Genomic DNA, 24,618 nt, shown 5'->3' on the forward strand with positions numbered 1-24,618 from the left:
TTCTAGCATCATTTGCTGTAGGAAGAAATAGAATTCAATAGAAAGACCATCACGTCCTGGTACCTTTCCTAATGATGAATTTTGAATCACCAGAGAGACTTCTTATGGTGTGATAGGGGAGTTTAACCACTTAAGCCCAACTGGACGAACATTCTCATCCAGTTGGGCTGTGCGCACTCCCGCCGGCGGCCGTTAGCCCAGTGATCAATGAATGGGATTATAGATCCCATTCATTGATCGAAGCCCCCCGCAGGAAAGCCGACAGCCTCAATCAGAGGCTGCGTTTTTTCTGTGTTACAAAAAGTTTTCCGTCCTCCTAACACTTCCTGGAAGCATACGATCACGCTTGCAGGATTTTTTGACTGTGGCCATCCTGTGGCCAAATAGTAAGGGCCTGTTCAGACTATCTGCGTATGAAGAATGCGTTTAAAATCAAAGAAACGCAAGTTGAAAAATGCATGCGTTTTTCTTGCGTTCGAATGCGTATTCTATTGCGTTTTGCACACACACGTGACCCAGGGGGAAAAAAAGAATTATGGGAACCGCAGAGGAAAACGGACGCTAAAAACGCAATAGTACGCGTTTTTGATACGTGTCCATAGACTTTCATTGCGTCCGTTTCTATGCGTGACGCACAGAACTGCATGCAGCAATGCGGATGAGAAACGTATGCGTCTCATACGCATACATGTGAACTAGCCCATTCAAAAGCATTAGGAGCCGTTTCTATGCGTTTTTGGTGCCCAGACAAGTTCCCTGAAAACGTCTAGGAACACGCATAGTCTGAACAGGCCCTAAAACTACACCCACATCTATTTTTTTAATTAAACAAATACATCATTTTACATTTAAAATTAGCTGTTTACCTGCCACACCAAAAATTACCCAAATAATTGTTTTAATAAAACAAATGTAAAAAATTACAATTAAAAACGAACAAACAACATAAATAGTTACCTAAGGGTCTTGACTTTTTAAATATGCATGTCAAAGGAGTATGTTAATATAATGTTTTCAATTATGGGCTTGTAAATAGTGATGGACGCAAATTGAAAAAATGCACCTTTATTTCCAAATAAAATATCAGCGCCATACATTGTGATAGGGACATAATTTAAACGGTGTAATAAGCGGGACAAATGGGCAAATAAAATACATGGGTTTTAATTACAGTAGCATGTGTTAATTTCAAACTATAATGGCCAAAAACTGAGAAATAATTATTTTTTTCCATTTCTTTCTTAATATTCCTGTTAAAATGGATTTAGAATAAATTAATTCTTAGCAAAATGTATCACTCAAAGAAAGCCTAATTGGTGGCAGAAAAAACAAGATATAGATCAATTAATTGTGATGAGTAGTGATAAAGTTATTGGCAAATGAATGGGAGGTGAAAGTTGCTCAGATGCAAAAAAATAAACAACCCTTCGGGCTTAAGTGGTTAAAAGAGGCAAGTCCTGCTCCGTCAATTTAGGAAAAGATATTGATTGTTTATATTGACTCTGATCAGCCTCTTCAGGCATTTTAGATTTATATACATTTTGGTAATAAGAGTGAAACACTTCTAATATCTCTTGCTGGTCCTTACGAATTTTCCCATTGTGATTTTTTACTTGAGATATCATTGATCTTGTCCGTTTTGGTTTAGTTAAGTTAGCCAACATTCTTCCCGATTTGTTCCCCAATTTGAAAAAGCGTGCTGCTCTGAAAGACCTAAATGTTTTGTCATACTTTTCTAAGCAAATATGCGCTTCCTTTTTAATTGTTATCTATTTATCTTGTCTAGAAGGACTAGGGTTGTCTAGATAAGATATATAAGCTTGTCTAGCCTCATCACAAACTTTGCTATCATTTTCTAAAGTCTTTTTTTTCTATGCGAACTAGCAAATGACATGATTTGTCCCCTGAGCACTGCCTTTGCTGCTTCCCAAAATAAAGTGGGCTGTTTCCAGTGTTGCTTATTATTATTATTATTATTAGAGCATAAAGAAAAACAGAAAAAGGGGAGTATTGGGAGCCTCAAGTTATCAAATATATCAAAAGACACTTTATTACATTTAAAATACACGCAGAATAATTCCAAAATTCCCACCCTTTAAAAACTAAAACAGCTGTTGCTGAAATGGGGGATTGGAGCATAAAAAAGGAGTGCACTCCTAATTTGTCTGTTTTACTGGTATCTTATCTTCAGGGCCCTCAGTAATTGATCTTTCCCATATCAAGCATAAGTCAGGTGACATTAAAATTCGGTTCAGATTCTCCTGTGTATTTCTCTTTTGATCAAATGATCCGCCTCATACAGTTATGTGCGCTCCTCATTACATGCGTGGCATCCAGCCATCCTCATACCCGACTAGACGAGGTTTGAGTTTCTGCCCCAAACAAGGGGGATGTGAATTTGAGTGTTCTAAAGATGTACAGGGCCCTGAAGATAAAATACCGGTAAAACGGACAAATTAGGAGTGCACTCCTTTTTTAGGCTCCAATCCCCCATTTCAGCAACAGCTGTTTTAGTTTTTAAAGGGTGGGAATTTTGGAATTATTCTGCATGTAATTTAAATGTAATAAAGTGTCTTTTGATATACTTGATAATTTGAGGCTCCCTATACTCCCCTTTTTTCTTTATGATTTATATTTGGGAGAGACTCTATATTTAAAAGTAAGGTTGATATCCCACACTGTGTTCTTTGATTCTTTATTATTAGAGCAGTAGTCCCTCCACCATAAGATTATGTCAGCTGCAAATTGCTCATCTGTATAAAGTTCCTATCAGCTGTTGATCTAGTTTGTTGCATATTGGAAAGTATAATTCTTGGCAGTGAAAAGTGCAGTACTTTGTGCCAAAAAGCACACTTAAATCCTATCATTTTTATCCTCAAATTCTCTTTATTAAGTTTATCAATTATGTGTGTAGGTGCTAGCACCTGACAGTGCCCGGATGCTAGATCTGACTGACTGAGGCCAGGAAAAATTGGAAAATGTGATTGGCAAACCTCATCTAATAATGTGCAAGACAGCCTTAGGCAACATTTAATTTAAAATGTTATGGTCTCTACACGGGTGAGACTTTTGTTTTAACAAATTTTCCCTCAAGCAGCTGCATCAAACAAAATCTTGGAATTTTGGTCCACTTTAACATCCTTGTTTACAAAGCCAGGTACATTATAATACCTCTCTTTGTGTACTCTGCTGCCATCTAATGTCACAACTGTAACATGTCGTAACAAACGAACAAGGTGGCTTGTAGCATTCAAAAGTAAAAATTGCTTAAAAAACTAAGTTATGTATTTCATTTTATCCATCTTAAGTTATATCCAAACAAAGAAAGGCAGCCTTAACTAGATTCTGTTCTAGAAGATAATAATTGAATATATTAAATAACTAGTGCTGCTGATAAATATCTTCTACACCATGAGCTGAAGGTGATCTGATAAGATTAGCTACATGCTTGTTTTGTTTGGCACTGTTACAGCCGAATAGATCAGTGGGGCTGCCAGGCAACTGGTATTGTTTATAACTGTCATCAAAAAAGTTTCACTTACCTGGGGCTTTCCCAAGCTCCCTGCAGCCGTCCTGTGCCCTCCCCGGTCCTCGACTATCCTCCGGTTTCCCACCATGGGTTAGTTTCGTTTTTAGCCTGTCCACGCATCTCCTTGTACACATTCCCATTGTCAAGCACGTCCTGCGCAGGCACAGTAAGAAAAACCTCATGCTGCGCCTGCGCAGGACGTGCTTGATGATGGGAATGTGTACAAGGAGATGAGTGGACAGCAGGAGACGACTCCCAGTCGGTCGCAAACAAAACTAACCCGCGGCGGGAACCTTACGATAGTATATGTCCGGCAAAAACCCAAGACGGCTGCAGGGGGCTTGGGGAAACCCCAGGTAAGTGAAACTTTTTTATGACAGTTAAGGTTCCCTGTAAAGCAAACCTGAAGCAAAAAAATAAATAAATAAGTATATTGAATTGTATGTGTAGTACGGCTATTGAATAGAACATTAGTAGCAAAGAAAAGAGTTTCATATTTTTCTTTTCAGTTATACAGCTTTTTTTTTTATAACATTGCATCAGACTGTCACAGTTGCCGTCTGTAAACCACACTCTGTCCATTTAGGCTATAAAACAAAGTAGTAATAATAACCCTTTGAACTTTCCTGCAGTAAAACCTTATCTCAAGCTATCTATTATTGTTTCTTGACCATTTAACCATTTCGGGACCGGCCGCCTAACCCCCCTTAAGGACCAGGCATTTTGCGGCGGGAGGGGGGGTGTGCGCATTTGGGAGGGTCAGGCGGCCGGATCCCCTCTGTGGCTGGCTGGACAGTGTCCCTCCATGGTGGCAGGTGTCCCCCCCTGCCCCCCCCCTTTCGCCAGCAGCCATCACTCACCTTCCAGGCTCCAGTGATGAGCCGCATTAGCCCCCTCTTTTCCGGTCGTCATCTCTGTTCCTAATGCCGCTCAGTTCCAGGTCGCGGCTTGATGACATCATCAAGCCGGTACCCAGAACTGAGCTGCCTTAGGAGCAGAGATGCCGGTCAGAGCAGAGAGGGGCGCCGATCATCGCTGGAACGGCAGGGAGGTGAGTGGATCCTCTTCTTTCCCCCCATGCCGCTGTCAAAGTGATCACTACGATCCGCCAGCGATCGTAGTGATCACGTGATCAGGAGCCATACGCGATGGCTGCTGATCACTGAGGGGAGATGTCAGCTGTCATATGACAGCTTAATCTCCCCTCTCCGGTGCGCACGATCGCGTCGGGACAGTTCGTTAGCGCGGACGTTGAATCTACGTCCAGTCAGGGCGGCAGCACCACCTGCTGGACGTAGATTCAACCTACGTCGGTCCCCAAAAGGTTAAAGTGTACCAGAGACAAACAACAAAAGTTTTATACAAAAACAAACAATATGGGATTTTTCTTTGCTGCTAATGTTTTAGTTGTTAGCTGTACTACGCATACAATTCATTATCTCATAAGTTTATTTTTGGTTCACTTTTGCTTTAAAGGAAATATGGCATCCTCCATATTCTTCTCACTGCAGTTGTCCTTTAACTACTTAAGGACTGCCATAGTTGAAATCTACGCCCTGTTTTGATGTCTATCTGGCTGCCATGGCGTAGATTTCACCACTCACCGATGCTGCGCTGACTTGTTCCCATGGAAACTCAGAATCCATGGGTTGTTCGTAAGTGGGGCGTTTGTAAGTCAGTGACTACCTGTACTTTCATGGTCCTTGGAATATGGTGAAGGAACCAGTTTTCAGCTAAAGAGAAGCACACAACATAAATCAGCACCAGGGCCCATATGCAATTCACTTTTCCCCCTGACTTAACTCCTAGGAGATAATTCTTAATCTCTTTAAAATAAATTTTCAGCACTTTGCAATTGTAAAAATACCTAAAAATAGGTGAAAAAGTACTACGGTACCAATATCAATCTAAATATTTTCTTGCTTGCAGATGGCTTGAAAGTTATTTTATTGACAAGTTGTAAAAATATCACCTAGGAGAAAACTCATGAGAAAAAGTGAATTGCATAGGGGCCCAAGAGAGGCATGCAGCTGGAGAATAATGGCCCATACTCACAGGCTACAATTGTCGCCGCAACCACGTGGCGCGCGCGTGTTGCGGCAACAGGTCGCCCGTGAGTATGAGGCGCGCACCCCGAACTGTCGCTCGTCGCTGCTGTTGCCAGGCAATTGGCGGCAGTCAATCGCATGGCGACAGTTGCCGCCGCAACTTCGCCGCAAGTGTCGCTAGTCCGCGTGTGTATGCGGACTAGCGACAGCAACCCAATAGCCGGAGCATTGAGCTTCCGGCAGGGGGGAGGAACGTCGGCGACAGCTTCCGTCGCCATCCCTAGTCCCACTTCCGCGTGTGTATGCGGAGGGACCTGGCGACGAGCTGTCGCCGGCCTGTCGAGCACACGCTCCCGTGTGCTAGCGACAGGCCAGAAAAGTAGCCTGTGAGTATGGGCCAAAAGTTAACATCCCAAGCATATTCAGCATTCCTGTCTCTATCAGTTTCAGTGTGTGTGTTTTTAGTCCTTGGGCAGACATCTTACTAAGGTAATCAAGGTAGGAATCAAGTAAGCTACTGCAAACTGCGGGGCAGAATATCACCTGTAGCTCATTACATGTAAGTCACCTCTTTATGGGTTGTAGCTTATTCTCATCTACTGTGATCTATTTAAGCAGAAATTTGGATTTATTGGTATCCTTTACTGCTGCACATTGTAACTACCATACTGTGGACATCACTCGACTGGGACAATTGAGCAGCAGTGGTAAAGAGGAAAACAATAGCCTTGGTCTGTGCTCAGACACGATGATCCAACAACACAGATCTTTGAGGCTGCTGCACACACAATAGATTCTTGGCAAAGGCGGCCCCAACTGAAATCCATCTAGGAATCTTAAAGCCTTCGCAAACGCTAGATAAAAGTAAGCCAATAATGCCTACTTCTGCCAAGAATCTAGCACGATGATACTCCCCCGCGCTTCGGCCAATCATTAGCTTGGCGTATTAATTTGGCTGATTGCCAGCCGAGAGCATTGTTCTCCCAACTCATGCCAAAAACCATGTGACGTCACTCCCACGATGCTCTGTTCTTTCTTGGCCCCTCTGTTTAGCAACAGAACAGGTTGCTAGGCTGCAGGCTAACAATGCATCTGTACAGTCTTGGCCCTGCAATATCCCCCGAGGGATTAGATTCCGATCCCCATCGGACAAAATGCATCGTACGTGTCTGTGAGGAGATTTGTGCTCCGTTTTCTGGCAATTCAGAAAACTCATATACTATGTATTGAAGCCCAAATGCTCACAAAACGCTGCATGTCCTGCGTTTGCGATTTCTAAAATCGCAAGCACTATAGTGAGCTCAACAGCATTGATTTACACTAGCAAAGAGTTTTTAAAAGTGCCATCAATTGTTGGAGCTCCAAAAACGTGCACAAAATGATTTCGTTATTAGTCCCTACAATGCTGAGCTCAGCTGAAGGGATTACCTTTATACCAACAATAATGTTGTTTCTCAATCTTAAACATACAAGGGGCCATATGCAATTCACATTTGCACCTGAGTTTTCACCCTAGGTGATCTTTTCATAACTTGTAAATAAAATGCCTTTTACATCACTAGCAAGCAAACAAATACTCAAAATAATTGACAGTACTTTTTTTTTTTTTACCAACTTGTACTTTTTCCATTGCAAAGTGTAAAAAAAAGTGAATTTAAGATGTAAAATTATCTCCTAGGAGAAAACTCAGGAGAAAAAGTGAATTGCATATGGCCCCAGGAGTGGTTATTGATAGTGTGCAGCTTTTTGAGCTTTAATACCTGGGGATTAGGAAGTTGCACTCTCCAAAGAAATTAGCTTTTTCAGGCAGAAACACTTCAGCAGCATTAATATGTTGAAGAACTAAACTCTCAGTCCACTTTCATGGAAATTAAGCTTAAGGCCTGACATTCTTGTGGATATGTTATGGCCAGAACCTGAAGTCTGGCCTCTTCGGGTTCTGGCCAGTCAAAACTAGAAGTGGCCGTGTTCACTGTGGCCAGTGTCAGAAATGGATGACATTACCGGATTCCCGGCAGCATGAATGAATGGCTGTGCTAGTGCGGCCAATGTCTCAAATAGAGTCTGACTCCTCTCCTTGCCCCCTCCTCTCACCACTAGCAGCAATCCGTGGCAGTTCTGTTCAGCGAGCAGGAGAAAGCAAGCACACACCAATCACCAAGCTAGAAGGCTGGGAGGAGGCCCTTTAACACCAGTGGGTTCACGGAAAAGGCAAAGTCCACTCCTGCCAATCACGGGGATCGCTGAGCTGAGGGAGAAGATGGCGAGAGCAATACAGACAGCTGCAGGTGAATAGAAGGCGCACAAGGGCAGAGTGAAGAATGAGTGTCGTACAGAGATATAGCAGAGGGGGAAGCAGTTGGGAGGGGAAACTTTGATAAACAGTTATTGGTGAGCAGTAGTCACTGCACTGGAATCTAGTTGTTATCGACATTGGCCACACTAGCACAGCCACTTCTAGTTTTGACTGGCCGTAAAATATATAAAACATGCTTCTGGTGTTAATCCATTTTTTCAGGTACTTGACAGACAAGAAAACAAGTACAAATGCATTGCACTGCCCTTTCTCCAAGCCAGCACTTTTTTTTTCTTTAACAAAATGGTAAAGACTCCACCCCCTATTCTCTGCAGATTCTGACCTGGCCCAAAAAGTATCACATCCACATTTCTGTGATAAGTCCTGCACACAAGCCCATATACTAAATAATCCTGGCCTGATGTCATCCTGGCCAGGCCGCGGAGGGAAGTAGTGATGGGAGCACAGCAATGAAGACACAGTAAATAACGCCACAGGCAGTGGCATAGCTAGACATTATATGGCCAACATAGTGTATCTAGACAATCTTGAGCAATGCAACCTCCCCTACCCTATAGGCAGTCATACACTGGTCGATTGCCACCAGATCGACCAGCAGACAGATCCCTCTGTGATCGAATCTGAGCAAAGAGGGATCTATTGGCTTTCTACACTTCAAACAGATTTTGAATCGATTTCACTAGGAAATCAATTCACAATCTGCGGAGCTGCTACTGCCCCCTGCATACATTACCTGATCCGGCCGGCGTGAGTCCCCCGGTCTCCACTGTCTCTTCTCTGCTCTGGGCTTCAGCTTCACTTTACTTCCTGTCAAGTGAAGTTTAAACAGTAGAGGGCGCTCTACTGTTTAAACTTCCCCTGAGAGGAAGTAAGTGACGCCAGCCGGAGCCCAGCGCGGAGAAGGGACAGCAGGGACACGTGCCGGCGGAACAGGTAATGTATTGCCGCTAGCGTCATTTGTCGGACATTCAAACGCCACTATTGACGCACTCCCGACCAGCGATCGAGCGAAATTTTCCGCACAGAGATCGACGAGATCGATCAATTTCGGGCGGAAATCAGGCGATTGGTCAGCGTATGTGCATCAATTTCACAGCAGATTCGATTACAGTGAGTAAGTGTATGGGCACCTTATGAATAGGAGTAGATTGGGCAATTTACATTCTTATGCAATGGATAGTCCATGAGCACTGAGACAAAGCCAGAATCGGATGAAGTGGATATAGCCCATAAAACGGCTGTTAAGTGTATGTGCTATCGTTTGTCAGTTTGATTGAGGATCCAATAAAGGTGATCCACTGGTGACTTTGATTGACTGCCCGGATCCTTGTCTACACAAGACACAACTTTTGTCTCACTTTAAATTCTAAGGATGTACAGTATTATTCACACTTTTTGCTCCCTTACGGCGAATCGCAGCGGAGCGGCAGCGATCGGACCCCACACGCAGCTAGCTAGCTGCGTGTATGAAAAAAAAAATTAGCAAAATCGGTGTTCTATATTTATTGAATGTTTTATCGATAAAATGTTATATAACACCTTAGTGAATTCAAAATTAGATTTTACCCATGAGGTAAATTATCAAACGTTTGATAAAGTGTTTGAGAAAGCTTAGTAAATTGAGGCCATTGTTGTAGAAATCTCAAGTGCTTTATGAGACACAGAAGGTAGGAACAGCTGCAAAGAGAGAACAACCTGCAGTTGCCAAAAGTGCAGAAAACTGCTTTTGTGTTATAACAATATATTCAGAGCGGTTACTGAGCAGGTCCTTGATGTACATGTCATTAACCAGTAGCCAACCGCGTCACGCCGACGGGCGTGGCCGCAGCAGCAGCCCCACGACCGCCTGACGCCGATTGGCGTAAAGTCCTGGGGCTGTTTTGCAGGAGATCGCGCGCAGGCTGCGTGAATCTCCTGCTTGGTGGGCGGAGCTCCGCCTTCAGTCTCCGAGCGGCAATCGCCGTCTAATTGCTGGTACAGCGCTGTGATCTACAGCAGCGCTGTACTGGGGACAGCCGTGTGATACGGCTGTCCCCTCCTGAGGCACAGAGGTATTATTTTAAAAGGAAAAATCCATATCCTTCTCAGTTTAGGTTCCCTTTAAGGCTCAGTGAATTTTGGGCGCAGGGAAAAGCCGAAAAACGGTTGACTCTGCTCCTGCAAAAGTCCCGATGTCATTAGTATTCGCCCTTTAGGCCATCATGGACTCTGGTGTAAGACGTAATTTGCCAGCTATTGCTGGCAGGCTGAATTACATTGTTTTTATAGTAATTTGGGTATCAACTTTTGACAGTGCCCAAATTACTGACTGAAGGTCACTATAGCCGTAATTCACATAATTGCCTATGGTAGCGCCTGGTGCGCCCAAATTTCCTGTGCGGTTTTTTTTTGCCTGTCTCTGATCCTCCTCCCTGTTGGAGAAGTCTATCCCATTGTCTACTAGAGCAATGATTCTCATTTGCCCCTTTTTTCATGGCTGTGTTGGCCAAATAGCCCCTATTGTTATCAATTATATTATAGATTATATCAAGTGCCCCTTGACACAAATACTTCGAAGTACCTTATAATTTTGTGTAAATGTTTAATACATCCGACAAGTTCCTGTGGAATTTAGAAATGTTTTTCTTCTTGATTTTTACTCAATTGTTATGTTCTTTTTCTTGTGAAGGTTTCAACATTGAATGCACATGTGTGGTACATTAATTCGATGAGTAAATCTTTCATTTGACCAAAAAGAACAATCACAATTCTCATATAAAAGAAACCTCCATAAAAGTGTAATGTGATGCCATCTTATGGCTTGGATGTGTGTCAAGGATGGACAACAAGCAAAGGCACAATATAGTAATGTAGAGGGATGAAGGACACCAGCAGATGAAGGAAAAAAAATGCAGTGAAAGAGCTTATGAAATAAAGATTGGACTTGAAATTTGGTATCTAGTAAGGCTCGTACACACGTCCTACGGGAGGCGTCGTTGCCTCCCACTGGGCGGCGTTTCTGTCGGCGGACTGATAAGGCTGTCAGAAACAGCCTTATCAGTCCGCCGACAGCGCGTACACACGCGCTACTGTTGGCGGAAACACCGCCCAGTGGGAGGCAACGACGGGACCGTCGTTGCCTCCCGTAGGACGTGTGTACGGGCCTTAAGAAACAAGTACAGTCAAAAGACCTTACTAAAACTCACAAGGATTAGGATTACTTGATGGATGAGAAAAAGCATAAAATAACTAAAGCTTTTGTCTGGGAGGGATCTCATTCCTCTTGATTTGGAATGTCTTTGTCACCTGCACACTATTATCTATTATTACACTATTATCTTTATACCCAGTATATCCAACCTAAACTTAAATACAAACAGAGGAGGCATCCTTATCAGATTTTCCTGATTTACTACTATGTTAATGAGATGCAAATACAGTAATTCCAAATTGTTGCAGGATTATGCAACATTGGTATGTAAATGTATGCGACCACTATTAAATCTACCAAAGTGGAAAGGTCCATTTTAAAGTTTCATAAATTAACACACAATTTACATTATCCTGCATCAACTCAGAATTATTTGCATCTCATTGACCGGGATGGGATGCTTACTACATTCAGAAATTATTCATGCAGGCATCAGGGGGATATAGCTCTGGACCATATAACTGCAAGAATTAATGAAAATGGTTTCTAATAAGAGGGTATAGGATTTCATCCTGACCAAACAGAGAGTTGTACAGTCCCCAATTCTGTGAATGAAATTAAGTTTTACCGAGAGATGTACGAGAGCGGACACTTGATCAATCATTATTGCATTTGGCTCCAGCTGTCCTCTACCTTTGCCAATGTGCAAAAAATAAAGCATCAGTTTACCTGTACCTTTTTATGTCAAAGCACAGTCCCCTTTCTGAGATAAAGGGACTTGTAAATACACATGAGTTAGATTTAGTAGCACTACTGGTTAATTTTTAAATGTTCAATGTAATGACAAAAAGCAGACAAAAAATAGATGATTAAACTGACAATGTAATGTGATCTTTTAGTCCTTCACAGGCCCAGTTTTTTAGCATGCCCCCATATCTCAACAATGGCACATTCATTTGACGTGAAGAATGCAGGCAAACTAAAGCTTTGTACACACATCGGTGTATTGTTGGCTACTAAGATCGGGACTTGATCTTTCAGATGACAGTTCAGGGCCAAGTGCTGTACAAATGTGTCGCTAGTCTTGAGGCAAGCCATCTGTTGCTACAGACCATAGAGGAAAGAGAAGAAGCAGCGCACATCAAAACATCTTCCCGGCAGGAGAGGTGAGAAGGACGACAATGCACTTGGGCGATGTCTGGGGGCTCATGGTAGGTTCCTTAACAGCTGCCTCAGCAGAGTTTCATGCAGTGTCTGTACATAGCTTAAAGGACCACTATCGCGTAAATCAAAATTTTAAATATATGTACACCCATACAAATATGACGTACATTTCTTCCAGAGTAAAAGGAGACAGAAATTACTTTTCTCCTAAGTTGCTATCACTTACAGTATGCAATAGAAATCTGACAGAACCGGCAGGTTTTAGATTAGTCCATTTCCTCATGGGGGATTCTCAGGGTTTCCGTTATTTTCAAAAGCACTTTGTGAATGGCAGTTGCTTAGTCCAACTTCCCAAAAATGTGTAGCCAGCAGGGAGGCTGGCTAGCATCATTGTATAAATCCTTTTCAGGTAGTGTATTTAAAAGAATAAAGGAAATGCTGAGAATCCCCTATGAGGAGATGGACTAGCCCAAAACCTGTCGGTCCTGTCAGATTTCTACCACCTACTGTAAGTGACAGCAACATAGAAAAGTAATTTATATCTCATTTTACTCTGGAAGAAACATACTTCTTATTTGTATGTGTTAATATGTATTTTAAATTGTATACTTTTTTCCGCAATAGTGGTCCTTTAAGTTAACATTTTATTCCACCTACAAATCTCAGCTGTTTATGTTTGCAAAAAACAAGCAGTTTAAAGATTCATATCCCCAGTGAAGTGCTTGTGATAAACTGCTTTACCGTAAATAAGTCTCAAGCAGGCTTTTGAGATGCTAAAATCCAGTAACCGAAAATAAAAGCAAATGCACAATATATTATGTACTCAATAGTATTTAATTACAGCACCACTTTATCCATTCCACAAAATACATTCAAGCGCAAACAAAAGAGATTCTTGAGGAAGAGAGGTACACAATATAACAAAAAACAAACCATGCACTGCAGGTAACTGTTGAATGCAATGACTTTTAAAGCTAAATAAATAGGATCTAGGGTAGGACATAGAATCTGTGGCATTAGGTGACATAAATGATTCTACAATGATCACTCTAGTGTTCACAGAATGCTGCCTGAACTGAAAGACAGTATGTATATTATGAACAAGGAAAAGCAAATGAAAGTCCATGACTCAACCTTTAGGCTACTTACACACCAAGACGTTGCGTTTTAGGGGACGTTATGGTAGCATAATGTGCCCCTAACGCAACGTATGGTGGTGTTGAAGTTGGACGTCAGATTAAGCTGCGTTATGTAGCTCTCAAAGCAGCCGCTCCAGGCTAGTGATAGGAAGTCCGGATCTTTTTAAGGATTCGGATCATTTGAATCGGATCATTGAAAAGATCCGGATCTTTGAACCAAATCATTTGAATCATTTTTCTAGGGAAGCAGACTGGGTGAAATGATTAGCAGGACAGGACTTTCCCTGCACTGTACATTCTGTATGTTCCTGTTTCTTCCAGACAGACATCCACTGTGAACCGAATCTTTCATTGTGATGATCCGGATGATTCGACTCACAAAAAAGATCCAGATCAAATGAATCCGGACAACACTACAGTCCTACCAAGAGTCTCTGCAGTGCAGAGAATATTAACTAGCTATGTGGCTGGCCGCGGAGGAGGAGGGGAGACCTCCTCCTCCAACATTACTGAGCATGTGCAAGCAGTCTAACGCTGCTTAGCCCAGTATAACGTACAGCATGCAGCACTTTGTTTAAACGTGCTGCGTTACAATCTAACGCAACGTGGGCACTGTGAACAGCACAATTGATTTTACAGTGCTGTGAGTTAGGATGCGTTACTGGCTGCTGTAACGTGGGACTTTAACGTCCCACTGTGAAACCAGCCTTAAAGGACAACTGAAGCAAGAGAGATATGCAGGCTGCCATATTTATTTTCTTCTAATGCTACTAGGTACACACTATATGGTTTTCTGATCATTTTTCAACTGATTTTCCTATTGATTTCCGCTCACTTCTATGTTAATTGATTAAAAAAATTGGAAAATTGCAAAAATCAATCGAAATTTAGATTGTACATGTTGGAAATAATAGATTTGACAGGTAAATCTTCCAGAAAATTGTATGGTGTGTACCTAGCATTAGTAATACTAGTTGCCTGGCAATCCTGCTACTCTGAACAAGCATGCAGCAGATCAGCTGTTTCTGTTATCAGATCTGACAAGATTAGCTCCATGCTTGTTTCTGGTGTTATTCAGACACTGCGGCAGCCAAATAGACATGCAGGGCTGCCAGGCAACTGCTATTGTTTAAAAGGAAATAAATACAGCAGCCTGCATATTCTTCTAGCCCATAGAAACACATTAGCCAAGCGCTTTGCGAAATGCTAGTGCTCAGAAATGCTCTCAGTGTGAACCAGCCCTCAGTTAGAGAAGCCGGAAATGGTGTTAATGTGGCAGTTTGGGTGATGCTACAAGAGTGGTGGATAGCAGGAGCATTCCTCTCATGCGTGGTTTTAACTGGTTGCATTTTCCCCAATTTCAATTTATGTACTAATAAAACCTTGTAGTAATACAAATGCTGTAGCTTCTAAGCGTTTGTGTAACTGTGTGTGACGTACTAGTATGAGAGGGCTATCTGGCAGCAGATTAAGGACAGTGAGGCTGTCCTTAATCCGCCGGGCAGATCGCTCAGAAACAGCCGTATCAGTCTGCAGACAGACTGTACACACGCCGGACTGTCGCTGGAACGCCCACCCAGCGGGAGGTGATGACGGACCCGTCGTTGCCACCAGTCCGGCGTGTGTACGGACCTAGAGGTTGACTACCTTTTGAGTTGTTTAAAAGTCAGTATAAGCACAGATCAACAGATTTTACTCTACACACAGGGGGTGCCCAAGCTATAATCTGCAAAGCAAATATGATCATGGCTCCATTTTAAGCATACCAATTATAAGTGCATTAACATGAAAGCAGGAGAAAGGAAACATATGTGTTGGCTCCTGTGATCCACTTCCTTCTGGACCCGCAGTTTGTAGGTTAGGCGTGACCAGAGCAATAGAATAAGTTGCCACAAGAGTACAAACATGGGCAGTAACTACACTCAACCATCTAATTACAAAGCATGAATTTTATTTCAGGTTAAATTGCATATTTTGAAGTCCCAGTCCAGGAAGATGTCCATTGCAGCCTATATTCCACAATTATGGATCTCTTTACAAAAGAAAAGTCAGTGAAAACATTAAATAACCTAAATAAATATTCCAGCAAAGTCAACAAGCAGAGTTGCTGGAAAACTAAAATGTACAAATTCTTACATTGCATATTTACAACACAGTGTTAATTCAAGTAGAGGTTGTTTAACAACCTGTATTTAATATATGCAGACAGCTTCATGTGTGTATTTCCATTACCTAATCGACCATTTCTTAGGTAATTGCTACAACTGTTAGCAGTTTGCTCTTCAGTACATCTTATTCACATATATAAGTCTTTTTATATACAACTAGCATAATTTACAAAACTAACATATTAAAGCACAAGTTTTAATGGGACTCCCAATTCTTCAGAGCGGTCTGCCGGTGAAATGGAACAAATGCAGTGTAAAAAGTTCTGTGTTGATGGATTATTATTTCTATCTTCACATGCCTGCTATGTGCTTATGATAGGGAGGTGAAATTCACTATTGTCAAAAATCAGCGGACGCTTAGGCGGATTGGGATCTTTGTCAGCTTTGTGCAGGAGTTTGAAAAGTCCAGTTCCAATGTTCATAGGGATGCCCATAATAATGCACTCGGAGACACCTTTTAAAAAGGAAGAGACAGCGTTAATACCAATTTATACATACAGTATATACTTGTTGATTGGCTAGCATATAATGCAGGTGGTTAAAGATTAGCAGGTTTGGAAAAGCATGTGTTTGATGCGGATTGTGCTTCAGGAAGGATCATATGCGCAGGGGGGGAAATAATTGGTGGACATGAAGTGACACTGCTTAATAAGAGGGCTGATGGGATTAGGGTGACACAGTAGGGGAAAAGCGTGGGGGCGGGGAAATCGCAATCTCAGGACATGCAACATTTTGGGAGCATTTCCATTCTAATGAATTGTATAGGAGCAGGTAAATAGATTCCTAAATTGCTTGCAAAACACTATCACAAATCGCTAGTGATTGCGATAGCTCTTTGCACTTTTTAGTGGGTTCCGGGCGTGAGGGTGGGGTAGAGATGAGGTGGGAGAAAGGCAATAGTAGTGGTCAACACAACTAAGCAGGATGATGAGGGGCACCCGGTGGGAATATCAGAAAAGGAGTGGGGACAGGTTTTACAGATGATTGATGCTGAGCATATGAAGGGTGGTTGGAGCACATTTGATTCTTTTTTCAAGAACACCACCTTTGCCTAAGACAAAGCAGTTTGGAGCTGCCCGTCTTCAGAAGCATTTGGGGGACACAACAGCTTAGGAAGGCCGCCAATGACTCCCAAAGGTGGGAGATTGGAACAGGGGACATCGGGGGAATGAGGAGATGAAGAGGATCAGGAAGGCTCTATAGCAATGTTTCCCAAACCTGTCCTCATGACTCCCCAATGGTGCATGTGTTGCAGGCAACCTCACCTATGCACAGGTGGGGTAATTAGTGTCTCAGCTACATGGAGACACTAATTACCCCACCTGTACATAGGTGAGGTTGCCTGCAACACATGCACCATTGGGGAGTCACAAGGAAAGGTTTGAGGAACACTGGCCTAAGGACTGTTCATGAAGGCAAGAACCTTTCTATAATTTCTTTACTTCCTAAGGCTAGGTTCACAGTGGTCATTTGCACGCATTATAATGAGTGTGAACTGAAGTGGAGAGTGGACATAGACTTTAATACAAAGCCTGCATGCAGCGAGTTAGAACAACATGATCAGTTACAACGCAATACTGGCCCATAGAATTGTATGGGCAGTGAATTGACATGCAGAATTATTCTACAACTCAAATGAGCACTGTGAATTAGCCACCGGAGTCATTAAAAATTGCCTCTCCTGCCTGTCTAAGCATTCCATTGTCATTCTACTTCTGGTCACAAGGGGAAGAAGCACCGGTGCAGTGGTATTTTTTTTACCCTCCTGCTCCACCTGTGCCTTGATTTGTCAACATCAGTTTTTTACTTTAGAGCTCCATCTTTTGCAAACCACCTTGAAGATAAGGATACACAGAAGATGCAGCACTGTTGTAGCGGTTACATTACTCTGGGGGAGTGAGATGCCAAACAGGTGATGGAGAAATGGTGAATTGGCAACACCTTTTGTATCTGAAAGATGTTTGCCGAGAAGGAGGGCAGTCAGCTCATCACGAGAGGAAGTGGGAAAAGCTGCTATAAAATGTGGTGGTGGTGGTGCTGCCGCCGCTCCCCCCGCCCGCATACATTACCTGCTCCGCCGGCGCGACTCCAGTCCCCAGGTCTCCGCTGTCTTCTCCTCTCTGGTCTCCAGGTCCAGCATGCTTTACCTCTTGCTGCCTGGCAGGAAGTTTAAACAGTAGAGCACCCTCTACTGTTTAAACTTCCTGCCGGGCAGGAGGAACTGAAGCATGCCGGAGACCAGCGCGGACACGGAGCAGCGGGGGTAGTCGTGCCGGCGGAGCAGGTAATGTATGCGGCTCTATTGCGTCGGTCGTGGGTACTCGAACGCTGCTAGCGACGCGCTCCCTACCCGCGGGTGATCGACGGTAATTTTTCGCACGGAGCGATCGACAGGATCGGATGAAATGGATCGAAATTCGGCGTGTAGCGCGAACGATTGGCAGCAGATTCGATCCCAGTGATCGAATCTGCTGTCGAAACGGCCGCAAATCGGGCCAGTGTATGGCCAGCTTTAGGCTAATTGTCAATAAAGCAAAGCTGAAATCTAATCAGGATCAAGAAAGCAATGTGGTATCAGATAATCTGTGGTTCATTTCCGATCCGGGAGGGATTGACCAATTGCCATATTGGGTAGTTATTGACCAGTGTACGGCAAGCTTATTACTTTCTGCTGTCTATGCAGATGTTTTAGTCATGCTTGTAAACATGCTCTGTGTCTGCTCCAGCAAATACATGTCACATGTTCAGCAACACTTAGGTTATAGGTGTATAGTATGTGTAGTCCAGTTAACAGCAAAAAGGAAGAAGAAAAAAAAAACAAAAAAAGAACGGTGAAGCAAAGATGAAATGGATATATACGTGACAACTCACCACACACAGAATCCTTCTGGCCAAAATAAGCTGCATCAAATAAGTGGTCAGCAGTCTTCTCAAATGAAGCCAACATCAGAACACTTTCCTTCATCTTAGCCAGGCCAAAGCGAGTGATACCAAGCACCTCACCCTGCAAAGAACCAGAGGAAATTGTAAGAGGCTTTAATTTACCCCGTTTAAGAAGTTATGAACACCTCATACTAAAGTACAGAATTGGGATAAACAGAAGCTTTGAAAGGCCTCCTTCAGAAGGCAATGCACAGAGGAATGCAGTACAGCCAGACAGCCAGGTTAAACACAATTTTGTATTCACCTCCTTGGCAGTACGATTCTTTTTCAGATTTTAGGGTCTAAAAAGCAGAACAATATTTAAGTGTTTTTAGACCCTGAAATTCAAGAGGAAAAAAAGAAAAAAGAAAAAGTCATAACCCAGAGAGATTCTGCAGCAGCTCATAAACATTACTCACCTCCCCGAAATCTAGCGCTGCAATTCTTCCTCCGGTCCTCCGGGTGTTGCTCTACCTCTATGGCGAGATTGCCATCTGTCGTGTGACAAAATGCGATCTTGTCTGAGGGATCGTGAGACTCGGATGACCCGAAGAAGACGGGCTGCGAGTGTCCTGATCCCAGGGGAGGAGCTTTATAAATGCTGCTGTGCTGTCTGTATATACCTCTCACTACTTCGACCCAGGCTGGGGATTACCGCTCGCAGCATTTTTTTTCCCCACCCTGAGCCTGGATTGGGAATACCACCAAGGAGGTTAAGCATTGTGGAAAACTAGGCTTAAAACTGAATAACGTGCCGCAATACTGAATAAAAGTGGAGTTTCACATTAAAAAAAGGACTAAAACGGACTTTCTCTAAATTATGAGACATGAAAAATTCCCAAATTAAATTATTGAATGTATAGCCACTTCTAATAAGCACAAGGCACATAAAAGTGTTTATTGCATAAAGTGCTACGATTTCCTCAAATGTACCATCATGAAACACTTATTTGCTCCAGAGTTGCTAATTAGAGGCCAGTGGAGAAACAAATAGCAAAAAAAAAAGAGAAGGAACATGGTGCAGCCCTGTCATGTAGCTCTATTTACATGTATTCTTTCAAACATAGTACCATAGGCTAAGTACACATGGGTACAGAGGGGATGAGCAAGCATTTTTAAAGCAATGAGTCTTCTAGGAGGAGGGGGAAAGATGATAAAAAAAATATATAACAGTTTACAGAAAGCCCAAGTGAAGTCTTTGTGTGGGAGGCCAACTTCAGTGAGATCACTTTTATTAAAGGGAACCCGAGGTGAGAGGGATCTGGAGGCTGCCATATTTATTTCCTAGTAAACGATGCCAGTTGCCTGGCTGCCTTGTGGATCTTCTGGCATAAGTAGAATATGAGTCAAAACCCTACAACAAGCATATGGCTTATCCAGTAAAAGCTAAGTCAGAGTACCTGATCTGCTGCATGCTTCTTTGGGGTCTATGGCTAAAAGTATTAGACACGGGATTAGGAGGACTGCCGGGCAACTGGTATTATTTAAAAGGAAATAAATATGGCAGCCTCTCACCTCGGGTTCTCTTTAAAATACCCCATTTCTCTATTGCTCCAAAAGACTGTAATGTTGAAGGTTTAACAAGTTGTGTATTTAAATAATACCAACTTCCTTCTGCCCTTGTAAAGGCACTGTGATTTGAATTATAACAGATAATAATTATAGGGTTGGTATCAAAACGGGCATTACAACTTTCTTTTCAAATACAAGTCCTGAACTGTCAATGAATGGCCTAATTCTGAGCTCCAAATGAAGCCAAAATATACAAGACATTAAATTACCAGCACCATCACACAAGGTGGTTAAACAACCCATGGCTAAATATGGCTTCACCTTTGTTTTTGACCCTCTGACAGGCACAGTCAGACTCACCACTATGTAAATGAAGATGGGATATATGTTGGTGGGCACATTGCCCAAAAGGATACAAGATAAGCTTTATAAGGTAAAAGGCAAGGCTCCAAACCTGAGCTAGCTCATTGTTAAAGAGAACCCGAGGTGGGTTTGAAGAATGTTATCTGCATACAGAGGCTGGATCTGCCTATACATCCCAGCCTCTGTTGCTATCCCCAAACCCCCCTAAGGTCCCCCTGCACTCTGCAATCCCTCATAAATCACAGCCACGCTGCTGAAAAACAGCTTGTCAGAGCTGGCTGTGTTTATCTCTATAGTGTCAGTCTGCTGCTCTCCCCGCCTCCTGCAGAACTCCAGTCCCCGCCTGCATCCCTTCCCTCCTTGCTGATTGGAGGGAAGGGACGGGGGCAGGGACCGGAGCTATGCAGGAGGCGGGGGAGCAGCTGAGACTGACACTACAGATGTAAACACAGTATCACAGCACGGCTGTGGTTTATGAGGGATTGCAGAGTGCAGGGGGACCTTAGTGGGGTTTGGGATAGCAACAGAGGCTGGGCTGTATAGGCAGATCCAGCCTCTGTATGCAGATAACATTCTTTAAACACACTTCGGGTTCTCTTTAAGGGAAAAAAAAAATCTAGACGAACCCTGATACATGCAAAAAAAAAAAAGTTATTCCTGCTATGATGCTGCACCCGTGCCATTTGTGTGCAGGATATTTGTACATTTCAGCCATACACCTTACCTTGTAAGTCATTAGATCTGCCAGCAGCATCACATGACGTCTGTCAATACTCATTCCATGGTTTACCATAGTATACTGGATCTCATTTATTATGGTGGAGCGTGCTGCTTCAATACCAATAGTTCTTTCCACCTGCAAATATATAAAACATTGTTCATAATCAATTGTAGGCATGTATGGGTAATATGCATGAACTATACTTGGCATGACAAAAACAAACTACCGAAAAATACAATCGATAAGCTTTAAAAAATGTAATTCTGCAAAGCTCAGTGGTTAACTACATTCCTCAACGTGCAGATAATTGGGGTAGAAGTATCTCTGAAGGTATACATATTTCCAGAAAAAAAAAAAACCCCTCAAGTTAGGACATTTAAATAAGTTATTATGGAGATGCTAAAGGGGGTGTGGCAAGCAGAATGGCAAAGACCGTGAATCCTTTGCAAACTCACATGCAAATGTTCATACAAATGCATTCACAGAATTCAACCATCCAGGAACCACTGCTATCCCTACAGACTCCATTCTCTTGCATAGTCCCCTACACCGCGCAGAGGTACTCCAGTATTCATAGGTGCTACGAATACTGGAGTACCTCTGCGTGGTGTAGCAGACTATGCAAGAGAATGTATTATTTTGTACTAAGACCCTGGCTTTTAACTTACCTATAGGGATATCAGTGGTTCCTGGATGACTGAATTCTGTGAATACATTTGTATAAACATTTACATGCGGGTGTGCAAAGGGTTAACTGTCTTGTACATATTTCAAGCCATGAAGGATCACAAGCACACAGAACAACTACAGTTGGTATAGCAGAAAACTCTAGCAGTAAACAATGATTTTGTAAAACACTTGGGAGCTGAGAAAGGGTGAGAACTAATACAATGGCATCCGAGTGGATGTAATACTAAGGTACACAGACTTGTATATCCGCTTCATCTTTAATTATTGTGAATTAATTAAAAGGGCAATATTTCAAAAAATTTGCATTGTACAGAAAGCTGCGCAGCAAATACTATATAAATGGAGGGGAATAATGTGCTAGTTCATTGCTCTTGGTTTAGTAATGTACAGGGGTGGAATGCTTAAAACAGTCACGGAACAGTATTCGTTTTTTTTTTTTAAAGAAAAGGTGCAGAACGATTATCTCGCCCGAAGATAATCGGTATGAGGCTTTAGCCTGCTACATGTGCCTTCAAAATTCGGGCAAGATAATTTGCATGTAGGAAAAAAGCCATTGTCTGTAAAAATGTCTTTATGCAACAATTTCTTTAAAGAATTAGATTTCAATTTTACATTTGTCACCTAATTTAGAATCCCTGGTTTCATAACAAGTCACCTTCAAGACTTGAGCTTAGAGTTTAAGGAAGGGTTATATAGACATAAGGAGATTTCCTCTTAGTGCCCAACAGACAACATAGCCTACAGAGACAACTGTGTGGTAAAGTAGTCCTAGAAAGAATCCCTAGAGCTTACATTGAGGATACCGATCTACATGTACCTGTCTGCCCATCCCAGCAGCAGCGCAAAACTTTGATGCTTAGCTATCAACTTCCTGAAATGTTGGATCTAATCAACTGTTATCAGTGGACACTCCTACAACATGCCATTTTATTGAAGAATACTAACCACCAATTACAGCGCTCAAAGGCTGGTGTGGGGTCCTGGAAGACCAGAAAAAGCAAAGACACTGGTCAGACAGAAACTGGAAGAGACTGGATTTTAACAAGCGGTTACGATCAATCAATTTGATGGCTTAGCCATGTAAACACGTGCTGGGTGAGAAGAGTTTGACTCCTTTGCTCCTTTAGAAAGCTACGGAGGTGCAAAAGCCGTCAGAGTCTGACATTATCACTGAAACTAGCTATCCTTCTGCAGGTGTGAACACAGGTCAATAAAACAGAAGTAATAACTCTACACCCAAGTTGAAGAGCTTCTTTCAAATGAGGTTGGAGCAAATAGTATTCCTCAGTACCCTTAAAAGGACAGGTCTCAGATGATGTGGTCTTCTTCCTGCTGGCCACTAATCCATTAGTTAAGACCTTCAATCAGTTAGTCGCTCATAATTCCACCTATTCAGTCCACCTTGCCCTCAGGGACCTGAGCTTGGTGCTTTTTGGGGCACTTCAAAGGGCCATATTAAAGGTAGTGTGGTTAACTACCTTATCTTTTCTCGCCCTATAGAACTGATCTTAGCATTAAACTATGTGTGCTGGGGCACTGTATCGACCACATTTTAGGAGATTCCCGCTTAAGGTCTTCTTCAGTCTCTGGTATGTCAATCCACATATTGGATTTGTTTTGTATTCTTTTCCATCCCCTGCCATCATGCAACACCACACATATGCCCTCCCCAAAAGAAACAAGACATTGACAACTGGTTTAAAATATTTAGTTACACCTAAAATACCAGTTTTGGAGTAGATTTGTCTGATAAATAAAACTAATGGAAGATTTTTCTTTATTGTATTCATGATACTTCAGACTTTGTGAATGGAGAAGCAGATTAGTGGAGGCGAGACGGGAACGGCCACCGAGTGCGCAACGGAGGTCCATTGAGACAGTAGGGTCCCGGAGCCTGCCAGCCCGGCCAACATACGGGGGAGAGCCCGTTTATAAATTACTCTGAGTGCAGAATCTTTTGTGGACATGTGAGTGCAACTGTTTTTTATAAATAAATACTTTTAAACGTTATCACACTATGTGGAGTCTTTTCCATTGAGGTATATGGATACAAACTGAGTATACACACCGAATCTGAGGAGGAAAACAGAGGTCATATCTGCCTGAGAGGTGGGGGACGACCAGGGAACGGTCCCAAAGCGCATATAGACCATTTGTTGGTCTTATAATTGCGGTGAGTGACACACAAAGGGTGCTGGTGGAGGTCCCCTAGAGTTGTGAAGAGACACAGGCTTGATCTCACCCTCTATACAGTCCAATTGGTGGAGACACCCCTCAATATAGAGACTATTATTTTATTGCATGTCATTGCATATGTGAAGATGTGGTTTTAATATATTTGAATATAGTGAATTTTGGTGATTCAATTGTGAGCGCTACCTCTGGTACGGACAGATTAGCCTAAAAACCAACCTCATATGTGTTGTTAGAAGTTGTATGTGACCCTTTAACACCGTGAGTAGCCATGACTGCACGAAGATTATCTCCCTCCACTAAAAGTTTGTATTTTTCCTTCCCACTCTGTTCATCAATATGTATGACAGCACGCGCCACCTCAGGGATGCCTTGTACCACCACCTGCAAAAGGAAAATATAGGTAAACATCAGTTTTATTCATAACCGTCATGCTAGTTGCAAAGAAAATCCAACAAGTATATTATTAATCTATACTGTATGTATAGTTACAATTTAAAATCACCTTGCCAGCCTTTCATAAAAATTACAAGAACTCAGATTTTAAAACCTTAAATTTTAGCTTAGTTTCATTGCATTCTTCGTGTCAACGTTATTTTTCAATGTTCGGGAATGGAGACAGAATAAAACTGTTACAGAAAATGATGGAAAAAATGGAGAGAAAAAAAAAACCCTCTATCCCACTCTAGTTAAATACGGTTTTGTGTGCCTTGTTCCACCAG

The 24,618-nt window shown here is 42.4% G+C and overlaps 1 protein-coding gene across 3 annotated transcripts in view; it reads right to left on the reverse strand.

Moving 5' to 3' along the window:
- Positions 1-13,003: 13,003 nt before the first annotated feature.
- POLR3A (RNA polymerase III subunit A) overlaps positions 13,004-24,618 on the reverse strand; it is a 109,553-nt gene continuing 97,938 nt past the window's right edge. For all 3 annotated transcript variants that reach the window (XM_068255438.1, XM_068255437.1, XM_068255436.1), the window contains 4 exons: positions 24,116-24,280; positions 21,017-21,148; positions 18,367-18,499; positions 13,004-15,949 (listed from right to left, as the gene is read on the reverse strand). In XM_068255438.1, the coding sequence (XP_068111539.1) occupies positions 15,798-15,949; positions 18,367-18,499; positions 21,017-21,148; positions 24,116-24,280 (582 nt within the window). In that variant the 3' untranslated portion in view covers positions 13,004-15,797. The remainder of the gene's footprint in view (positions 15,950-18,366; positions 18,500-21,016; positions 21,149-24,115; positions 24,281-24,618) is intronic.

This window comes from Hyperolius riggenbachi, chromosome 10, assembly GCF_040937935.1.
Source record: "Hyperolius riggenbachi isolate aHypRig1 chromosome 10, aHypRig1.pri, whole genome shotgun sequence".
NCBI lineage: Eukaryota > Metazoa > Chordata > Amphibia > Anura > Hyperoliidae > Hyperolius > Hyperolius riggenbachi.